The following is a 17258-nucleotide window of genomic DNA, read 5'->3' as shown; positions in this document are numbered from 1 at the left end:
TCTTCCCTCCCTCTCTCTCCCTTTCTCCATCCCTCCCTCCTTCCAACTCTCTCCCCCTCTCAGTCTCTCCCTCCCTATCTCCCTCTCCCTCCCTTCATTCCTCTTTCCCTCACTCTCTCTCCCTGTCCCTCTCTCCATCCATCCCTCCCTCCCCCTCTCTCCCTTTCTCCATCTCTCCCTCCTTCCATCCCCCTCTCTCTCTCTCTCTCCCTCCCTCTCTTTCCCCCCTCCCTCTCTCTCCCTTTCTCCATCCCTCCCTCCTTCCAACTCTCTCCCCCCCTCAGTCTCTCCCTCCCTATCTCCCTCTCCCTCCCTTCATCCCTCCCTCCCTCACTCTCTCTCCCTATCCCTCTCCCCATCCATCCCTCCCTCCTTCCATCTCTCTCTCTCTCCCTCCCTCTCTCCATCCCTCCCTCCTTCCATCTCTCTCCCTCTCAGGCTCTCCCTCCCTCCTTCCATCTCTCTCTCTCTCTCTCCCCCCTCACTCTGTCCCTCCCCCCCCCATCTCCCAATCCCTCTCTCCCCCACCCTCCATCTCTCCCTCCCTTCCATCACTCGCCCTCCCCCTCAGTGACGCCGTGGCCTCGGTTACCCCCACCCTGCTGAGCATTGTGACCTCACAGAGAGACAGAACCCCAGCCCCCCGCCCCAGAAACCCCTGCGGGGCGGGGCGGGGGAGGAGCGTGGGAGCTGGGGTGGGTGGGGGCTGAGAGCATTGCCCCTGGACTCAGACCTCCCCGTTTCGAGGCGAGAGAGCCGAGAGACTCGAGCCACCTTGGAGCAGCGCCAATCCCTGCCCCCTCCCCCGCCGCCCCTCCCCAGCCTTCCCTACCCTCTCATCTCCCCCGTCGTCACGGAGACCACCGCCATCTTTTTCCCACAAAAGGACTCTTCTGCTGGTCAGCGCCCTCTCCCTCCGTTGCCCCCTCCCCGGAGCGACTCCAACCTCCATCGCGCCCACCCTGCCCAACAGCGCCGCCCGCCCCTCGCTCCCCACGTCTTTGACCTTCGCTTTTCTCTCCCCCTCTCCCTCCGCGCCACCCGGAAGGTTGCGGAAAAGTACGCGGCCTGGTGAGCCTTGACGCGTCTCCTGCCCCACCCACCCCCCCCCCCCCCCCCCCTCCCTCGCCGGTGGCGCGAGGATGTAAGTTCTTCCCGGGGGCGCGACCAAGATGGACGTGCGTCAGGGCCGACGCTGAGGGCAGAGGAGGGGCTCCGTAGCTTGGGGACGGGCGGCGGGGAAGAGGGGTCGGGTTCGGGGCTGGCGGGGTGCCCGTCTGGCGGGCCCGCATGATCTAGGAGCGGCCGCCCTCCCGCTGACCCCGCCCGGCCGGAATCGGAGATGGCGCGCGCGCCGGTGCGCAGCTCTCAGGCCAAGGTGGTCTCCAACATCCTGGAGAAACACGGCTACCAGCTCGGGCAGTACCTGGGCAAGGGGGCGTACGCCATTGTGTGGGAGGCTTACTTCAAGAAGTGGCGCACCAACGTGGCCGTCAAGGTGCTGATGAAGGACAAGGCTGAGGCGGAGTTCCTCAGCAAGTTCCTGCCGCGTGAGATCCAGGTCTGGAAAGGCCTCAAGCACCCCAACCTGATCAACTTCTACCAGTCGATCGAGACCACCAACCGGGTCTACATCATGCTGGAGCTGGCGCCCGGCGGGGAAGTGATGGACAAGATCCGCATGAAGGGGGCGTGCGACGAGAGGACGGCGGGCAAGTGGTTCGAGCAGCTGTGCCAGGGCATGGCCTACATCCACAGCAAAGGCGTGGTGCACCGGTGAGTGGGACACCCCCCCAGCTGCTCAACCCCTGACGCTTCCTCACCGCGGGCCCCCCCCACTCCTGTTCATCCCTGGGCACTCTGGGTAATTTAGCACGGCCAATCCACCCTAACCTGCACATCCCTGGGCACTATGGCTAATTCAGCATGGCCAATCCACCCTCACCTGCACATCCCTGGGCACTATGGCTAATTCACCATGGCCAATCCACCCTCACCTGCACATCCCTGGGCACTATGGGTAATTCAGCATGGCCAATCCACCCGAACCTGCACATCCCTGGGTACTATGGGTAATTTAGCATGGCCAATCCACCCTAACCTGCACATCCCTGGGCACTATGGGTAATTTAGCATGGCCAATCCACCCTAACCTGCACATCCCTGGGCACTATGGGTAATTTAGCACGGCCAATCCACCCTAACCTGCACATCCCTGGGCACTATGGGTAATTTAGCACGGCCAATCCACCCTAACCTGCACATCCCTGGGCACTATGGGTAATTTAGCACGGCCAGTCCACCCTAACCTGCACCTCCCTGGGCACCATGGGTAATTTAGCACGGCCAATCCACCCTAACCTGCACATCCCTGGGCACTATGGGTAATTTAGCATGGCCAATCCACCCTAACCTGCACATCCCTGGGCACTATGGGTAATTTAGCACGGCCAACCCACCCTAACCTGCACATCCCTGGGCACTATGGGTAATTTAGCACGGCCAACCCACCCTAACCTGCACATCCCTGGGCACTATGGGTAATTTAGCACGGCCAACCCACCCTAACCTGCACATCCCTGGGCACTATGGGTAATTTAGCACGGCCAACCCACCCTAACCTGCACATCCCTGGGCACTATGGGTAATTTAGCATGGCCAACCCACCCTAACCTGCACATCCCTGGGCACTATGGGTAATTTAGCATGGCCAACCCACCCTAACCTGCACATCCCTGGGCACTATGGGTAATTTAGCACAGCCAATCCACCCGAACTTGCAGATTGTTTGATTGTGGGAGGAAACTGGAGGACCCGGAGGAAATCCACACAGACATTGGGGGAGCATGGTGAGAGAACGTGCAAACTCCACACAGACAGTCGCCCACCCCCCCACACACCCTGAGGCTGGCATCGAACTCGGGTCCCTGGCGCCGTGAGGCAGCGGTGCTGACCATCGAGCTGCCCAGACAGGAGGGTCAGTGAGAGGGCGGCAACGGGACTGGGGAGGGGGGTGGAGCTCCAGAGACCGTCAGGTGGGGTAACAGAGATGTCATCTCTCTTGACAGGGACCTGAAGCTGGAGAACCTGCTCCTGGATCAGCACGACAACATCAAGATCTCCGACTTCGGCTTCTGCAAGTTCGCCGCGACAGACGTGAAGAATCTCAAGCAGGTGCAGCTCAGCGAGACCTACTGCGGCAGCTACGCCTACGTGCCCCCAGAGGTGCTGCAGGGCATCCCCTACAACCCCTTCCTGTCCGACGTCTGGAGCATGGGGGTCATCCTGTTCACGCTGAGGACGGGCAAGCTGCCCTTCGACGACTCCAACCTGCGCCGGCTCCTCAAGCAGATGATCAAGGGCCCCATCTTCACCCAGAAGCACGCCTCCATTTCTCTGGAGTGCAAGGTAAGGGAGTTCCGGCGCTCTGCCCCGCGGTCGGTGCCCGCTCACCCCACATCCCACCCCGGTCCGCCCCATCAAACACTCCCAGGGACAGGGACAGCACGGGGTTAGTTACAGAATAAAGCTCCCTCTACACTGTCCCCCCATCAAACATTCCCAGGGACAGAGACAGCACAGGGTGAGATACAGGGTAAAGCTCCCTCTACACTGTCCCCCCATCAAACACTCCTAGGGACAGGGACAGCACGGGGTTAGATCCAGAGTAAAGCTCCCTCTACACTGTCCCCAGGGACAGAGACAGCACAGGGTGAGATACAGGGTAAAGCTCCCTCTACACTGTCCCCCCATCAAATATTCCCAGGGACAGAGACAGCACAGGGTTAGATCCAGAGTAAAGCTCCCTCTACACTGTCCCCCCATCAAACATTCCCAGGGACAGAGACAGCACAGGGTTAGATCCAGAGTAAAGCTCCTTCTACACTGTCCCCCCATCCCAGGGACAGCACGGGGTTAGATACAGAGTAAAGCTCTCTCTACACTGTCCCCCCCATCAACACACTCCCAGGGTCAGGGACAGCACGGGGTTAGATACAGAGTAAAGCTCCCTCTACACTGTCCCCTCATCCCAGGGACAGCACAGGGTTACATACAGAGTCAAGCTTCCTCTACACTGCCCCCCATCAAACACTCCCGGGGACCGGGACGGCACAGGGTTAGATACAGAGTAAAGCTCCCCCTACACTTCCTGAAGAAGGGCTCATGCCCGAAATGTCGATTCTCCTGCTCCTTGGATGCTGCCTGACCTGCTGCGCTTTTCCAGCAGCACATCTTCAGCTCTGATCTCCAGCATCTGCAGTCTTCATGTTTTCCCTCTACACTGTCCACCCCACCCCAGGGACAGGGACAGGGACAGCACGGGGTTAGATACAGAGTAAAGCTCCCTCTACACTGTCCCCCCTCATCCCAGGGACAGGGACAGCATGGGGTTAGATACAGAGTAAAGCTCCCTCTACACTGTCCCCCCTCATCCCAGGGACAGGGACAGCACGGAGTTAGATAAAGCTCCCTCTACACTGTTTTCCCCCCCCCCCCATCAAACACTCCCAGGGACAGGGACAGCATGGGGTTGGTTGCAGAGTAAAGCTCCCTCTACCTTTTTAAACTGAGAGCAAAGCTCTCTCTGCCCCATGCGTGTCACACACCGTCCCACTGACTGCACGGTGGGATTGACACACAGCTGAAAAATGTGTTGCTGGAAAAGCGCAGCAGGTCAGGCAGATCAAAGGAGCAGGAGAATCGATGTTTCGGGCATAGGCCCCTCTTCACAGCTGCCAATGTGGAGGCGCGGTCTGGATTCTGCGCGTTTGGGCTCGCCGCTGATCGCACTGATGTTGGAGAGAGAGGGAGGGAGGGAGAGAGGGATAACTGCACTGGGGTACCCTGAACAACAGGCTCCCATCGGCACATCTCCCTTGGGCGAAGTGAGCGTGGCTGGTGTGTCTGTGTGGGTGTCTGTGTGTGCGTGTGTGTGTGTGCGTGTGAGCATGTGTGTGTGTGAGGGAGTATGTCTGTGTGTGGGTGGGTGTTGGTGTATGAGTGTGTGTGTGTGTGAGCACCCGTGTCTGTATGTGGGTGTGTGCGTGCGTGCGCGCGTGTCTGTGTGTACGTGTGTGCATGTGCATGCAAGTCTGGGTGTGTGCCTGTGTGTGGGTGTGTGCCTGTGTGTGAGTGTGTGCGCGCGCGCAGGCACGTGTCTGTGTGAGTGTGTGTGCATGTGCATGCATGTCTGTTGTGTTTGTGTGTGTGAGCATCGCGTGTGTGCGCGCTTGCATGTGTGTGTGTCTGTGTGACTATGTCTGTGTGTGTATCTATCTCTGTGCATGTGTGTCTGTGTCTGTTTCTGTCTGTGCGTGTGTTTCTGTCTGTCTGTGTGTGAGAGTCTTTGTGAGAGCGCGCCTATGAGTGTGTCTGTGTGCGTGTGTCTGTATATAGGTGTCTGTGTGTGTCTCTGTCTGTGTGTGTCTCTGTCTGTGTGAGTGTGTGTGTCTGTGTGAGTGTGTGTGTGTCTGTGAGTGTGTGTGTGTGTGTGAGAGAGAGTGCACGTGTGCATGTGTTGGTGTGCCGCTGGGTTCCTGTTGCTGAGGGAGGTGGGAAGGTCACTCATGCTTATAAGAGCGTGTTGGATGTAATAAGGATATTGCGGTCAGATAAGGAGCCCTGTTGGGGGATTGCGGTGCTGTGGAGAGGGAGGAGAGGATGTAGGGGAGGCTGTTCCAATGCGATACTGAGATGACAGAGCAGCCACACTGATTGCCATTTGGTATTGAGTTGTTTTATTGTGTCAGAGAGAGTTGTGTGTCAGTGACTTATTGTACAAGGCAGGTCTGTGCTGGGGACACTGCGAGGTTAGGGAGGGGGGAGAGAGAGATGGCTTCACCCGAATGTAAAACAGAAATCACTGAAGAAACTCAGTCACGTAGCACAGAAACCCAACTCGCCCTGATCGAACCCAGTCCCATTTGCCAGCACTTCACCCAATCCTTCATTCCTGATGAAGGGCTTTTGCCCGAAACGTCGATTCTCCTGTTTCTCAGATGCTGCCTGAGCTGCTGTGCTCTTCCAGCACCACTCTAACCTAGACTCTGATCTCCAGCATCTGCAGTCCTCACTTTAGCCAAATCCCTCCAATCCCTTCCTATCCCTGTCCCCATCCACCTTTTAAATGCTGTCACTGTACCAGCCCCCACCACTTCCTCTGGCAGCTCATTCCACACACGCACCACCCTCTGGGTGAAAAGGTTGCCCCTCAGGTCGCTTTTATATCTTTTCTCTTCTCACCCTCAACCTGTGCACCTTTCGTTTCAAACTCTATCTACCGCAAGTCCACGGTGAGAGATGGCAAACCCTGATTTCGCCTCCAGTGCTGCCTGATTCTCCCACTCCATTACTACCCAGGGATGTGGAAGTGAGGGTGGATTCACTGTGCTAAATTACCCATAGTGCCCAAGGATGTGCAGGTTAGGGTGGATTGGCCGTGCCAAATTACCCATAGTGCCAGGGATGTGCAGGTTAGGGTGGATTGGCCGTGCTAAATTACCCATAGTGCCCAGGGATGTGCAGGTTAGGGTGGATTGGCCGTGCTAAATTACCCATAGTGCCCAGGGGTGTGCAGGTTAGGGTGGATTGGACGTGCTAAATTACCCATAGAGCCCAGGGATGTGCAGGTTAGAATGGAATGGTCATGGTAAATTACCCATAGAGCCCAGGGATGTGCAGGTTAGGGTGGATTGGAAGTGCTCAATTACCCATGGTGCCCTGGGATGTGCAGTTTGGGTGGATTGGTGATGCTAATTTACCGATAGTGTCCAGGGATGTGGAGGTTCGGGTGGATTGGATGTGCTAAATTACCCATAGTGCCCAGGGATGTGCAGGTTAGGATGGATTGCAAGTGCTAAATTACCCATAGTGCCCTGGGATGTGCAGTTTGGGTGGATTGGTGATGCTAATTTACCCATAGTGCCCAGGGATGTGCAGGTTAGGATGGATTGCAAGTGCTAAATTACCCATAGTGCCCTGAGATGTGCAGTTTGGGTGGATTGGTGATGCTAATTTACCCATAGTGCCCAGGGATGTGCAGGTTCGAGTGGATTGGCCATGCTAAATTACCCATAGTGCCCAGGGATGTACAGTTGAGGGTGGATTGGCCATGCTAAATTACCCATAGTGCCCAGGGATGTGCAGGAGAGGGTGGATTGGCCTTGCTAAATTACCCATGTTTCTCAGGGATGTACAGGTTAGGGTGGATTGCATGTGCTAAATTACCCATACTACCCAGGGACCTGCAGGTTAGAATGGATTCGCCCTGCTCAATTTCCCATAGTGCACACGGATGTGCAGGTGAGGGTGGATTGCCCGTGCTAAATTACCCATAGTGCCCAGGGATGTGCAGTTGAGGGTGGGTTGGTCGTATTTAGTTACCCATAGTGCCCAAGGATGTGCAGGTTAGGATGGATTGGATGTGCTAAATTACCCATAGTGTCCAGGGATGTGCAGGTTAGGATGGATTGAATGTGCTAAATTACCCATAGTCCCCTGGGATGTGCAGTTTGGGTGGATTGGCCATGCTAAATTACCCACAGTGCCCAGGGACATGCAGTTTACGGTGGATTGGCCGTGCTAATTTACCCATAGTGCCCAGGGATGTGCAGGTTCGGGTGGATTGGCCATGCTAAATTACCCACAGTGCCCAGGGACATGCAGTTTACGGTGGATTGGCCGTGCTAAATTAACCACAGTGCCCATGGATACGCAGTTTAGATTGGATTAGCTGTGCTAAATTACCCATACTACCCAGGGACCTGCAGGTTAGAATGGATTCGCCCTGCTCAATCTCCCATAGTGCACACAGATGTGCAGGTGAGGGTGGATTGGCCGTGCTAAATTACCCATAGTGCCCAGGGATGTGCAGGTTAGGGTGGATAGATGTGCTAAATTACCCATAGTGCCCAGGAATGTGCAGGTTAGAATGGAATGGCTGTGGTAAATTACCGATAGTGTCCAGGGATGTGCAGGTTAAGGTGGATTGGATGTGCTAAATTACCCATAGTGCCCATAGATGTACAGATTAGGGTGGATTGGATATGTTAAATTACTCATAGTGCCCAGTGATGTGCAGGTGAGGGTGGATTGGCCGTGCTACATTACCCATAGTGCCCAGGGATGTGCAGGTTAGAATGGAATGGCCAATCTAAAGTACACATAGTGTCCAGGGGTGTGCAGGTTAGAATGGATTGGCCATGGTAAATTACCCATAGTGTCCAGGAATGTGCAGGTTCGGGTGGATTGGCCATGCTAAATTACCCATAGTGCCCAGGATTGTGCTGGTTAGGGTGAATTGCCCGTGCTAAATTACCCATAGTGCCCTGGGATGTGACAATTGAGGGTGGGTTGGCGTGCTAAATTACCCATGGTGCCCTGGGATGTGCAGTTTGGGTGGATTGGTGATGCTAATTTACCGATAGTGCCCAGGGATGTGCAGGTTCGGGTGGATTGGCTGTGCTAAATTACCCATAGTGCCCAGGGATGTGCAGGTTCGGGTGGATTGGATGTGCTAAATTACCCATAGTGCCCAGGGAAGTGCAGGTTAGGATGGATTGCAAGTGCTAAATTACCCATAGTGCCCTGGGATGTGCAGTTTGGGTGGATTGGTGATGCTAATTTACCCATAGTGCCCAGGGATGTGCAGGTGAGGGTGGGTTGGCCATGCTAAATTACCCATAGTGTCCAGGGATGTGCAGGTTCGGGTGGATTGGCTGTGCTACGTTACCCATAGTGCCCAGGGATGTGCAGGTTAGGGTGGATTGGATGTGCTAAATTACCTATAGTGCCCTGGGATGTGCAGTTTGGGTGGATTGGTGATGCTAAATTAGCCATAGTGTCAAGGGTTGTGCAGGTGAGGGTGGATTGGCCATGATAAATTACCCACAGTGCCCAGGGACCTGCAGGTTAGAATGGATTGGCTGTGCTAAATTTCCCATAGTGCCCAAGGATTAGATTAGATTACTTACAGTGTGGAAACAGGCCCTTCAGCCCAACAAGTCCACACCGACCCGCCGAAGCGCAACCCACCCATACCCCTACATTTACCCCTTTACCTAACACTACGGGCAATTTATCCTGACCAATTCACCTAACCTGCACATCTTTGGACTGTGGGAGGAAACCGGAGCACCCGGAGGAAACCCACGCAGACACGGGGAGAATGTGCAAACTCCACACAGTCAATCACCTGAGTCGGGAATTGAACCCAGGATCTCCGGCACTGTGAGGCGGAGATGTGCAGTTGAGGGTGGATTAGCCGTGGAAAATTACCCATAGTGCCTAGGATGTGCAGGTTAGGGTGGATTGGCCTGCTACATTACCCATAATGCCAATGATGTACATGTTAGGGTGGATTGGTCATGCTAAATAACCCATAGTGCCCAGGGATGTGCAGGAGAGGATGGATTGGCTGTGCTAAATTACCCATAGTGCCCAGGGATGTGCAGGTGAGCGTGGATTGGCCATGGTAAATTACCCATAGTGCCCAGGGATGTGCTGGTTAGGGTGATTTGGCCGTGCTAAATTACCCATAATGCCCATAGATGTACATGTTAGGGTGGATTGAATGTAATAAATTACCCATAGTGCCCAGGGATGTGCAGGTTAGGGTGGATTGGCTGTGCTAAATTACCCATAGTGCCCAGGGATGTGCAGGTGAGCGTTGATTGGCCATGGTAAATTACCCATAGTGCCCAGGGATGTGCTGGTTAGGGTGATTTGGCCGTGCTAAATTACCCATAATGCCCATAGATGTACATGTTAGGGTGGATTGAATGTAATAAATTACCCATAGTGCCCAGGGATGTGCAGGTTAGGGTGGATTGGCTGTGCTAAATTACCCATAGTGCCCAGGGATGTGCAGGTGAGCGTTGATTGGCCATGGTAAATTACCCATAGTGCCCAGGGATGTGCTGGTTAGGGTGATTTGGCCGTGCTAAATTACCCATAATGCCCATAGATGTACATGTTAGGGTGGATTGAATGTAATAAATTACCCATAGTGCCCAGGGATGTGCAGGTTAGGGTGGATTGGCTGTGCTAAATTACCCATGTTTCTCAGGGATGTACAGGTTAGGATGGATTGCATGTGCTAAATTACCCATACTGCCCAGGGACCTGCAGGTTAGAATGGTTTCGCCCAATTTTGCTCAATTTCCCATAGTGCACACGGATGTGCAGGTGAGAGTGGATTGGCCGTGCTAAATTTCCCATAGTGCCCAGGGATGTGCAGTCAGGGTGGATTGGCCGTGCTAAATTACCCATAGTGCCCAGGGATGTGCAGGTCAGGGTGGATTGGCCGTGGTAAATTACCCATAGTGTCCAGGGATGTGCAGTCAGGGTGGATTGGCCGTGCTTAATTACCCATAGTGCCCAGGGATGTGCAGGTCAGGGTGGATTGGCCGTGCTAAATTACCCATAGTGCCCAGGGATGTGCAGGTCAGGGTGGATTGGCCGTGCTAAATTACCCATAATGCCCATAGATGTACATGTTAGGGTGGATTGAATGTACTAAATAACCGATAGTGCCCGGGGATGTGCAGGTGAGCATGGATTGGCCCTGCTACATTACCCATAGTGCCCAGAGATGTGCAGGTTAGAATGGAATGGCCATACTAAAGTACACACAGTGTCCAGGGGTGTGCAGGTTAGAATGGATTGGCCATGCTAAATTACCCATAATGCCCAGGGATGTGCTGGTTAGGGTGAATTGGCCGTGCTAAATTACCCATAATGCCCATAGATGTACATGTTAGGGTGGATTAAATGTACTAAATTACCCATAGTGCCCAGGTGAGGGTGGTTTGGCTGTGCTAAATTACCCATGTTTCTCAGGGATGTACAGGTTAGGATGGATTGCATGTGCTAAATTACCCATACTACCCAGGGACCTGCAGGTTAGAATGGTTTCGCCCTGCTCAATTTCCCATAGTGCCCAGGGATGTGCAGGTTAGGGTGGATTGACCGTGCTAAATTACCCATAGTGCCCAGGGATATGCAGGTGAGGGTGGATTGATGTGCTAAATTACCCATAGTGCCCAGGAATGTGCAGGTTAGAATGGAATGGCCGTGGTAAATTACCCATAGTGTCCAGTGATGTGCAGGTTAGGATGGATTGGATGTGCTAAATTACCCATAGTGCCCAGGTATGTGACAATTGAGGGTGGGTTGGCCCTGCTAAATTACCCATAGTGCCCAAGGATGTGCAGGTTAGGATGGATTGGATGTGCTAAGTTACCCATAGTGCCCGGGGATGTGCAGGTTAGGATGGATTGCAAGTGCTAAATTACCCATAGTGCCCTGGGATGTGCAGTTTGGGTGGATTGGTGATGCTAATTTACCCATAGTGCCCAGGGATGTGCAGGTGAGGGTGGATTGGCCATGCTAAATTACCCATAGTGTCAAGGGATGTGCAAGTTAGGGTGGATTGGAAGTGCTAAATTATCCATAGTGCCCAGGGATGTGTAGATTAGGGTGGATTGGCCATGCAAAATTACCCATAGTGTCAAGGGATGTGCAAGTTAGGGTGGATTGGAAGTGCTAAATTATCCATAGCGCCCAGGGATGTGCAGATTGGGGTGGATTGGCCATGATAAATTACCCGTAGTGCCCAGGGATTTGCAGATAAAGGTGGATTGGCCGTGCTAAATTACCCATAGTGCCTAAGGATGTGCAGGTTAGGGTGGATTGGCCGTGCTAAATTACCCATAGTGCCCAGGAATATGCAGGTTAGAATGGAATGGCCATGCTAAATTCCCCATAGTGCCCAGGGATGTGCAGGTGAGGGTGGATTGGATGTGCTAAATTACCCATAGTGCCCAGGTATGTGCAGGTTAGGGTGGATTGGACATGCTAAATTTGCCATAGTGCCCAGGGTTGTGCAGGTAAGGGTAGATTGGATGTGCTAAATTACCCATAGTGCCCAGGTATGTGCAGGTTAGGGTGGATTGGCCATGCTAAATTACCCATAGTGTCCAGTGATGTGCAGGTTAGGGTGGATTGGAAGTGTTAAATTACCCATAGTGTCCAGGGATGTGCAGGTTAGGGTGGATTGGCCATGCTAAATTACCCATAGAAACCAGGGATGTGCAGATTAGGGCGGATTGGCCATGCTAAATCACCCATAGTGCTCAGGGATGTGTAGGTGAGGGTGTATTGGCCATGCTAAATTCCCCATAGTGTCCAGGGATGTACAGTTGAGGGTGGATTGGTCATGCTAAATAACCCATAGTGCCCAGGGATGTGCAGGAGAGGATGGATTGGCTGTGCTAAATTACCCATACTACCCAGGGACCTGCAGGTTAGAATGGTTTCGCCCTGCTCAATTTCCCATAGTGCACACGGATGTGCAGGTGAGGGTGGATTGGCTGTGCTAAATTACCCATAGTGCCCAGGGATGTGCAGGTTAGGTTGGATTGACCGTGCTGAATTACCAATAGTGCCCAGGGAAATGCACGTGAGGGTGGATAGATGTGCTAAATTACCCATAGTGCCCAGGGGTGTGCAGGTTAGAATGAAATGGCCGTGGTAAATTACCCATAGTGTCCAGGAATGTGCAGGTTAGAATGGAATGGCCATGCTAAATTACCCAAAGTCTCCAGGAATGTGCAGATGAGGATGGATTGGATGAGCTAAATTACCCATAGTGTCCAGAGATGTGCAGGCTAAGCTGGATGATTGTCCTGAAAATTCCCGTAATGCTTATAATGTACAGGTTAGGGTGGATTGGCCATGCTAAATTACCCATAGAGCCCAGGGATGTGCAGATTAGGGCGGATTGGCCATGATAAATGACCCACAATGCCCAGGGATGTGTAGGTGAGGGTGTATTGGCCATGCTAAATCACCCGCAGTGCCCAGGGATGTGCAGGTGAGGGTGGATTGGCCATGCTAAATTCCCCATAGTGTCCAGGGATGTACAGTTGAGGGTGGATTGGCCATGCTAAATTACCCATAGTGCCCAGGGATGTACAGTTGAGGGTGGATTGGCTGTGCTAAATTACCCATAGTGCCCAGGGATGTGCAGGAGAGGGTGGATTGGCTGTGCTAAATTACCCATGTTTCTCAGGGATGTACAGGTTAGGGTGGATTGCATGTGCTAAATTACCCATACTACCCAGGGACCTGCAGGTTAGAATGGATTCGCCCTGCTCAATTTCCCATAGTGCACACGGATGTGCATGTGAGAGTGGATTGGCCGTGCTAAATTACCCATAGTGCCCAGGGATGTGCAGGTTAGGTTGGATTGACCATGCTAAATTACCCACAGTGCCCAGGGATGTGCAGGTGAGGGTGGAATGGCCATGCTAAATTACCCACAGTGCCCAGGGATGTGCAGGTTAGGGTGGATTGGCCATGCTAAATTACCCATAGTGCCCAGGGATGTGCAGGTGTGGGTGGATTGGCCTTGCTAAATTAACCATGGTACCCAGGGATGTACTGGTTAGGGTGGATTGGATGTGCTAAATTACCCATACTTCCCAGGGACCTGCAGGTTAGAATGGATTCGCCGTGCTCAATATCCCACAGTGCACAGGGATGTGCAGGTGAGGGTGGATTGGCCATGCTAAATTACCCGTAATGCCCAGGAATGTGCAGGTTGGAATGGAATGGCCATGCTAAATTATACAGTGTCCAGGGGTGTGCAGGTTAGAATGGAATGGCCATGGTAAATTACCCATAGTGTCCAGGAGTGTGCAGGTTAGGGTGGATTGGCCATGCTAAATTACCCGTAGTGCCCAGGAATGTGCAGGTTAGAATGGAATGGCCATGCTAAATTATGCAGTGTCCAGGGGTGAGCAGGTTAGAATGGAATGGCCATGCTAAATTACCCAAAGTCTCCAGGAATGTGCAGATGAGGGTGGATTGGATGAGCTAAATTACCCATAGTGTCCAGGGATGTGCAGGTTAAGCTGGATGATTGTCCTGAAAATTCCCGTAATGCTTATAATGTACAGGTTAGGGTGGATTGGCCATGCTAAATTACCCATCGTGCCCAGGGATGTGCAGGTGAGGGAGGATTTGTTGTGCTAAATTACCCATAATGCCCAAGGATGTGCAGGTAAGGGTGGATTTGCCATGCTAAATTACGCATTTGCCAAGGGATGTGCAGGTTAGTGTGGATTGGCCACGCTAAATTACCCATAGTGCCCAGGGATGTGCAAGTTAGGGTGGATTGACCATGCAAAACAACCCATCGTGCCCAGGGATGTGCAGGTTTAGTTGAATGGATGTGCTAAAATTCCCATAATGTTTATAGATGTACAGGTTAGGGTGGATTGGCCTTGCTAAATTTCCCATAGTGCCCAGGGATGTGCAGTTGATGTTGGATAGGCCGTGCTAAATTGCCCATAGTGCCCAGGGATGTGCAGGTGAGGGTGGATTGGATGTGCTAAATTACCCATAGTATCCAGGGATGTGCAGGTGAGGGTGGATTGGCCATGCTAAATTACCCATAGTGCCCAGGGATGTGCAGGTTAGGGTGGATTGGCCGTGCTAAATTACCCATAGTGCCCAGGGATGTGCAGGTTAGGGTGGCTTGGCCGTGCTAAATTACCCATAGTGCCCAGGGATGTACAGTTTGGGGTGGTTTGGTCATGGGGAAATGCAGGGTTACTGGCACTGGGAGTGAGGCTAGGTGGGATTATGTTCGGAGGACCGGTGTGGCCTCGATGCGCCAAGTATCCTCCTTTTGCACTATTGGGATCCTCTGTGCGTTGCGTACAGGAGTTGGGAGGTCATGTTGCGGCTGTCCAGGACATTGGTTAGGCCACTTATGGAATGCTGCGTTCAATTCTGGTCTCCCTCCTATCGGAAAGATGTTGTGAAACTTCATAGGGTTCAGAAAAGATTTACAAGGATGTTGCCAGGGTTGGAGGATTTGAGCTACAGGGAGAGGCTGAACAGGCTGGGGCTGTTTTCCCCGGAGCGTCGGAGGCTGAGGGGGGCCTTATAGAGGTTTGTAAAATCATGAGGGGCATGGATAGGGTGAGGGGAGTCCAGAACTAGAGGGGTGTAGGTTTAAGTTGAGAGGGGAAAGTTATAAAAGAGACATAAGGGGCAACTTTTTCACACAGAGGGTGGTGCATGTGTGGAATGAGCTGCTAGAGAAAGTGGTGGAGGCTGATACAATGACAGCATTTAAAAGGCATCTGGATGGGGACAGGGATAGGAAGGGTTTGAAGGGATATGGGCCTGGTGCTGGCAAGCAGGAGTAGATTAATTTCGGATATCTGGTTGTCACGGACACATTGAGCTGAAGAGTCTGTTTCCAAATCTCTCTGACAAACTCTCCAGGCCAGGTCAAATCTTGATAAATCTCTGCCCCTTCTCTCTTCAGTGCAATCATTTCCCTCGTGTCACGTGAAGGCCAGATCTGCGCACTGTATCCTCGCCCCGGCCTGGCCCGTGTTTATCCAGTTCCAACACAGCCTCCCACTTGTCGTTCCGACAAGTGTCCCGTTTCTTTCCCAGCTGGGTCTCCTTGCCCTGTTACCTCAAGCCAACAGGCTCCGCTGAAGTCTGAGTGGGTCCTTACTCTATGATCAGAGTAAGGACCCAGTGTTTTCCCTTTGATCCTCAATGGGGTCCCCGCTTCCAAATGTGGGAGCGTGCGTTGGGATTCGGGGCAATTGGTGAACTATCTGATTGCTGGGCCGCTCACACACATCACCCCAAGGTGGGAGACCCTGCCCCGCCCATCAGTCTCTCGTCGTTCCGCACCCTACAGCGAAAGCAATGGCCAATCGAAGGCTTTGCATCGGGTTTTGTAAGAATCGTCGCCTGGCAACCGGTTTCCCTCATCAGTACAAGTATCGTGTTGGAATATTGCGCGCAAATCCTGGTCTCCGACCTATTGGAAGGATGTCAGGAAACTTGAAAGGTTCGGAAAAGATGCACAAGGATGTTGGAGGGTTTGAGCAACGGGGAGAGGCTGGACAGGCTGGGGCTGTTTTTCCCCGGAGCGTCGGAGGCTGAGGGGGTGACCTTATGGAGGTTTATAAAATCATGAGGGGGCACGGATAGGGTGGGGGTGTCCAGAGCTAGAGGGGCATAGGTTTAGGGTGAGAGGGGAAAGATATAAAAGAGACCTGAGGGGCAATCTTTTCACTCAGAGGGTGGTGCGTGTGTGGAATGAGCTGCCAGAGGAAGTGGTGGAGGCTGGTACAATGACAGCATTTAAAAGGTGGATGGGGATAGGGATAGGAAGGGATTGGAGGGATATGGGCCAAGTGCTGGCAAACGGGGACTAGATGAGGTTAGGGATAGCTGGGTCAGTACGGATGAGTTGGCCCGAAGGGTCTGTTTCCACACCGTGCACCTCTGTGACTTTCTGTTTCATAAAGGGGCAAATTACTGGTTCATCTACGCAGAGGGGCTATGTGAGTGTATAAATGTTTGTCCTTCAAAGTGTGTTATGCTGAAAGGCGAAACGGTAATTCCTAGAAGGTTGCAGAGTCTGTTTCTCTGGTCGAGGAACTTGCCACCCCTTTGTCCCTGTAGTCTTGGCAGACGCAGCTTGCACAGGATCGGCAGGATATCAGATTTTTCTTCTATTTTCCCCGAATCGCTCCTCTGCTATTAATCAGCTTGAAGACCCCCACTGCAGAGGTTCACACAGAACACGAAATACGTCCCATTTTGTACAATCTGTCAGAATGTGAGCCATCCCCAGGACACTGCAGCCCTTGTCGCTGACCCGAACACTCCACTGTATCCGCACCAATGGATGGCTTACCCAATCCCTCCTTCCCCCACCTCATCCCTCCACCAAGCTCTCTCTTTCTCTCTCTCTCTCTCTCTCTCCCCCCCCTCCCTTCTCGCCCTCCGGATCACCTCGCCCCTCCCCCCCCCCCCCCCCCCCCATCTCTTCATCCCCCTGCTTCTCCCTCCCACTCTCCCCATTTCTATCCCTTCCACCCTCCTTTCCAGCTCTCAGTACCCTCCTCCCTCCCTTGCCCCACTCCCCCTCAACCCTCTCTTTCACCCACCGCCAATAGCCTTCCCGCTCCGTTTCATTTCTCCCTTCCCCTCTCCTTCCCTCCCAGTTTCGCTCCTCCTCTCTGCTCCCAACTCCTCCCCACTAATCTTATCCATCTCCCTCCCCTGTCCCTCTCTCCCCCCGTCCCTCTCTCCCTTTATCCCTCTCTCCCCCCCTTTATCCCTCTCTCCCTCCCCTGTCCCTCTCTCCCTCCTCTATCCCTCTCTGCCTCCCTCACCCTCTCTCTCTCCCCCCATCTCTCTCTCCCTCCCCT

General features: G+C 53.4%; 1 protein-coding gene across 2 annotated transcripts in view; it reads left to right on the top strand.

Annotated features, from left to right (window-relative positions):
- The first annotated feature begins 1269 nt into the window (after window positions 1-1269).
- The window catches only part of LOC132807114 (testis-specific serine/threonine-protein kinase 4-like), a 31316-nt gene continuing 15327 nt past the window's right edge, over window positions 1270-17258 (top strand). For both annotated transcript variants that reach the window (XM_060821416.1, XM_060821415.1), the window contains exons 1-2: window positions 1270-1776; window positions 3069-3408. In XM_060821416.1, coding sequence (XP_060677399.1) covers window positions 1343-1776; window positions 3069-3408 — 774 coding nt within the window. In that variant the 5' untranslated portion in view covers window positions 1270-1342. The remainder of the gene's footprint in view (window positions 1777-3068; window positions 3409-17258) is intronic.

Source organism: Hemiscyllium ocellatum, assembly GCF_020745735.1.
Source record: "Hemiscyllium ocellatum isolate sHemOce1 chromosome 27 unlocalized genomic scaffold, sHemOce1.pat.X.cur. SUPER_27_unloc_1, whole genome shotgun sequence".
Taxonomy (NCBI): Eukaryota; Metazoa; Chordata; class Chondrichthyes; order Orectolobiformes; family Hemiscylliidae; genus Hemiscyllium; species Hemiscyllium ocellatum.
This window is presented reverse-complemented; position numbering and strand designations above follow the sequence as displayed.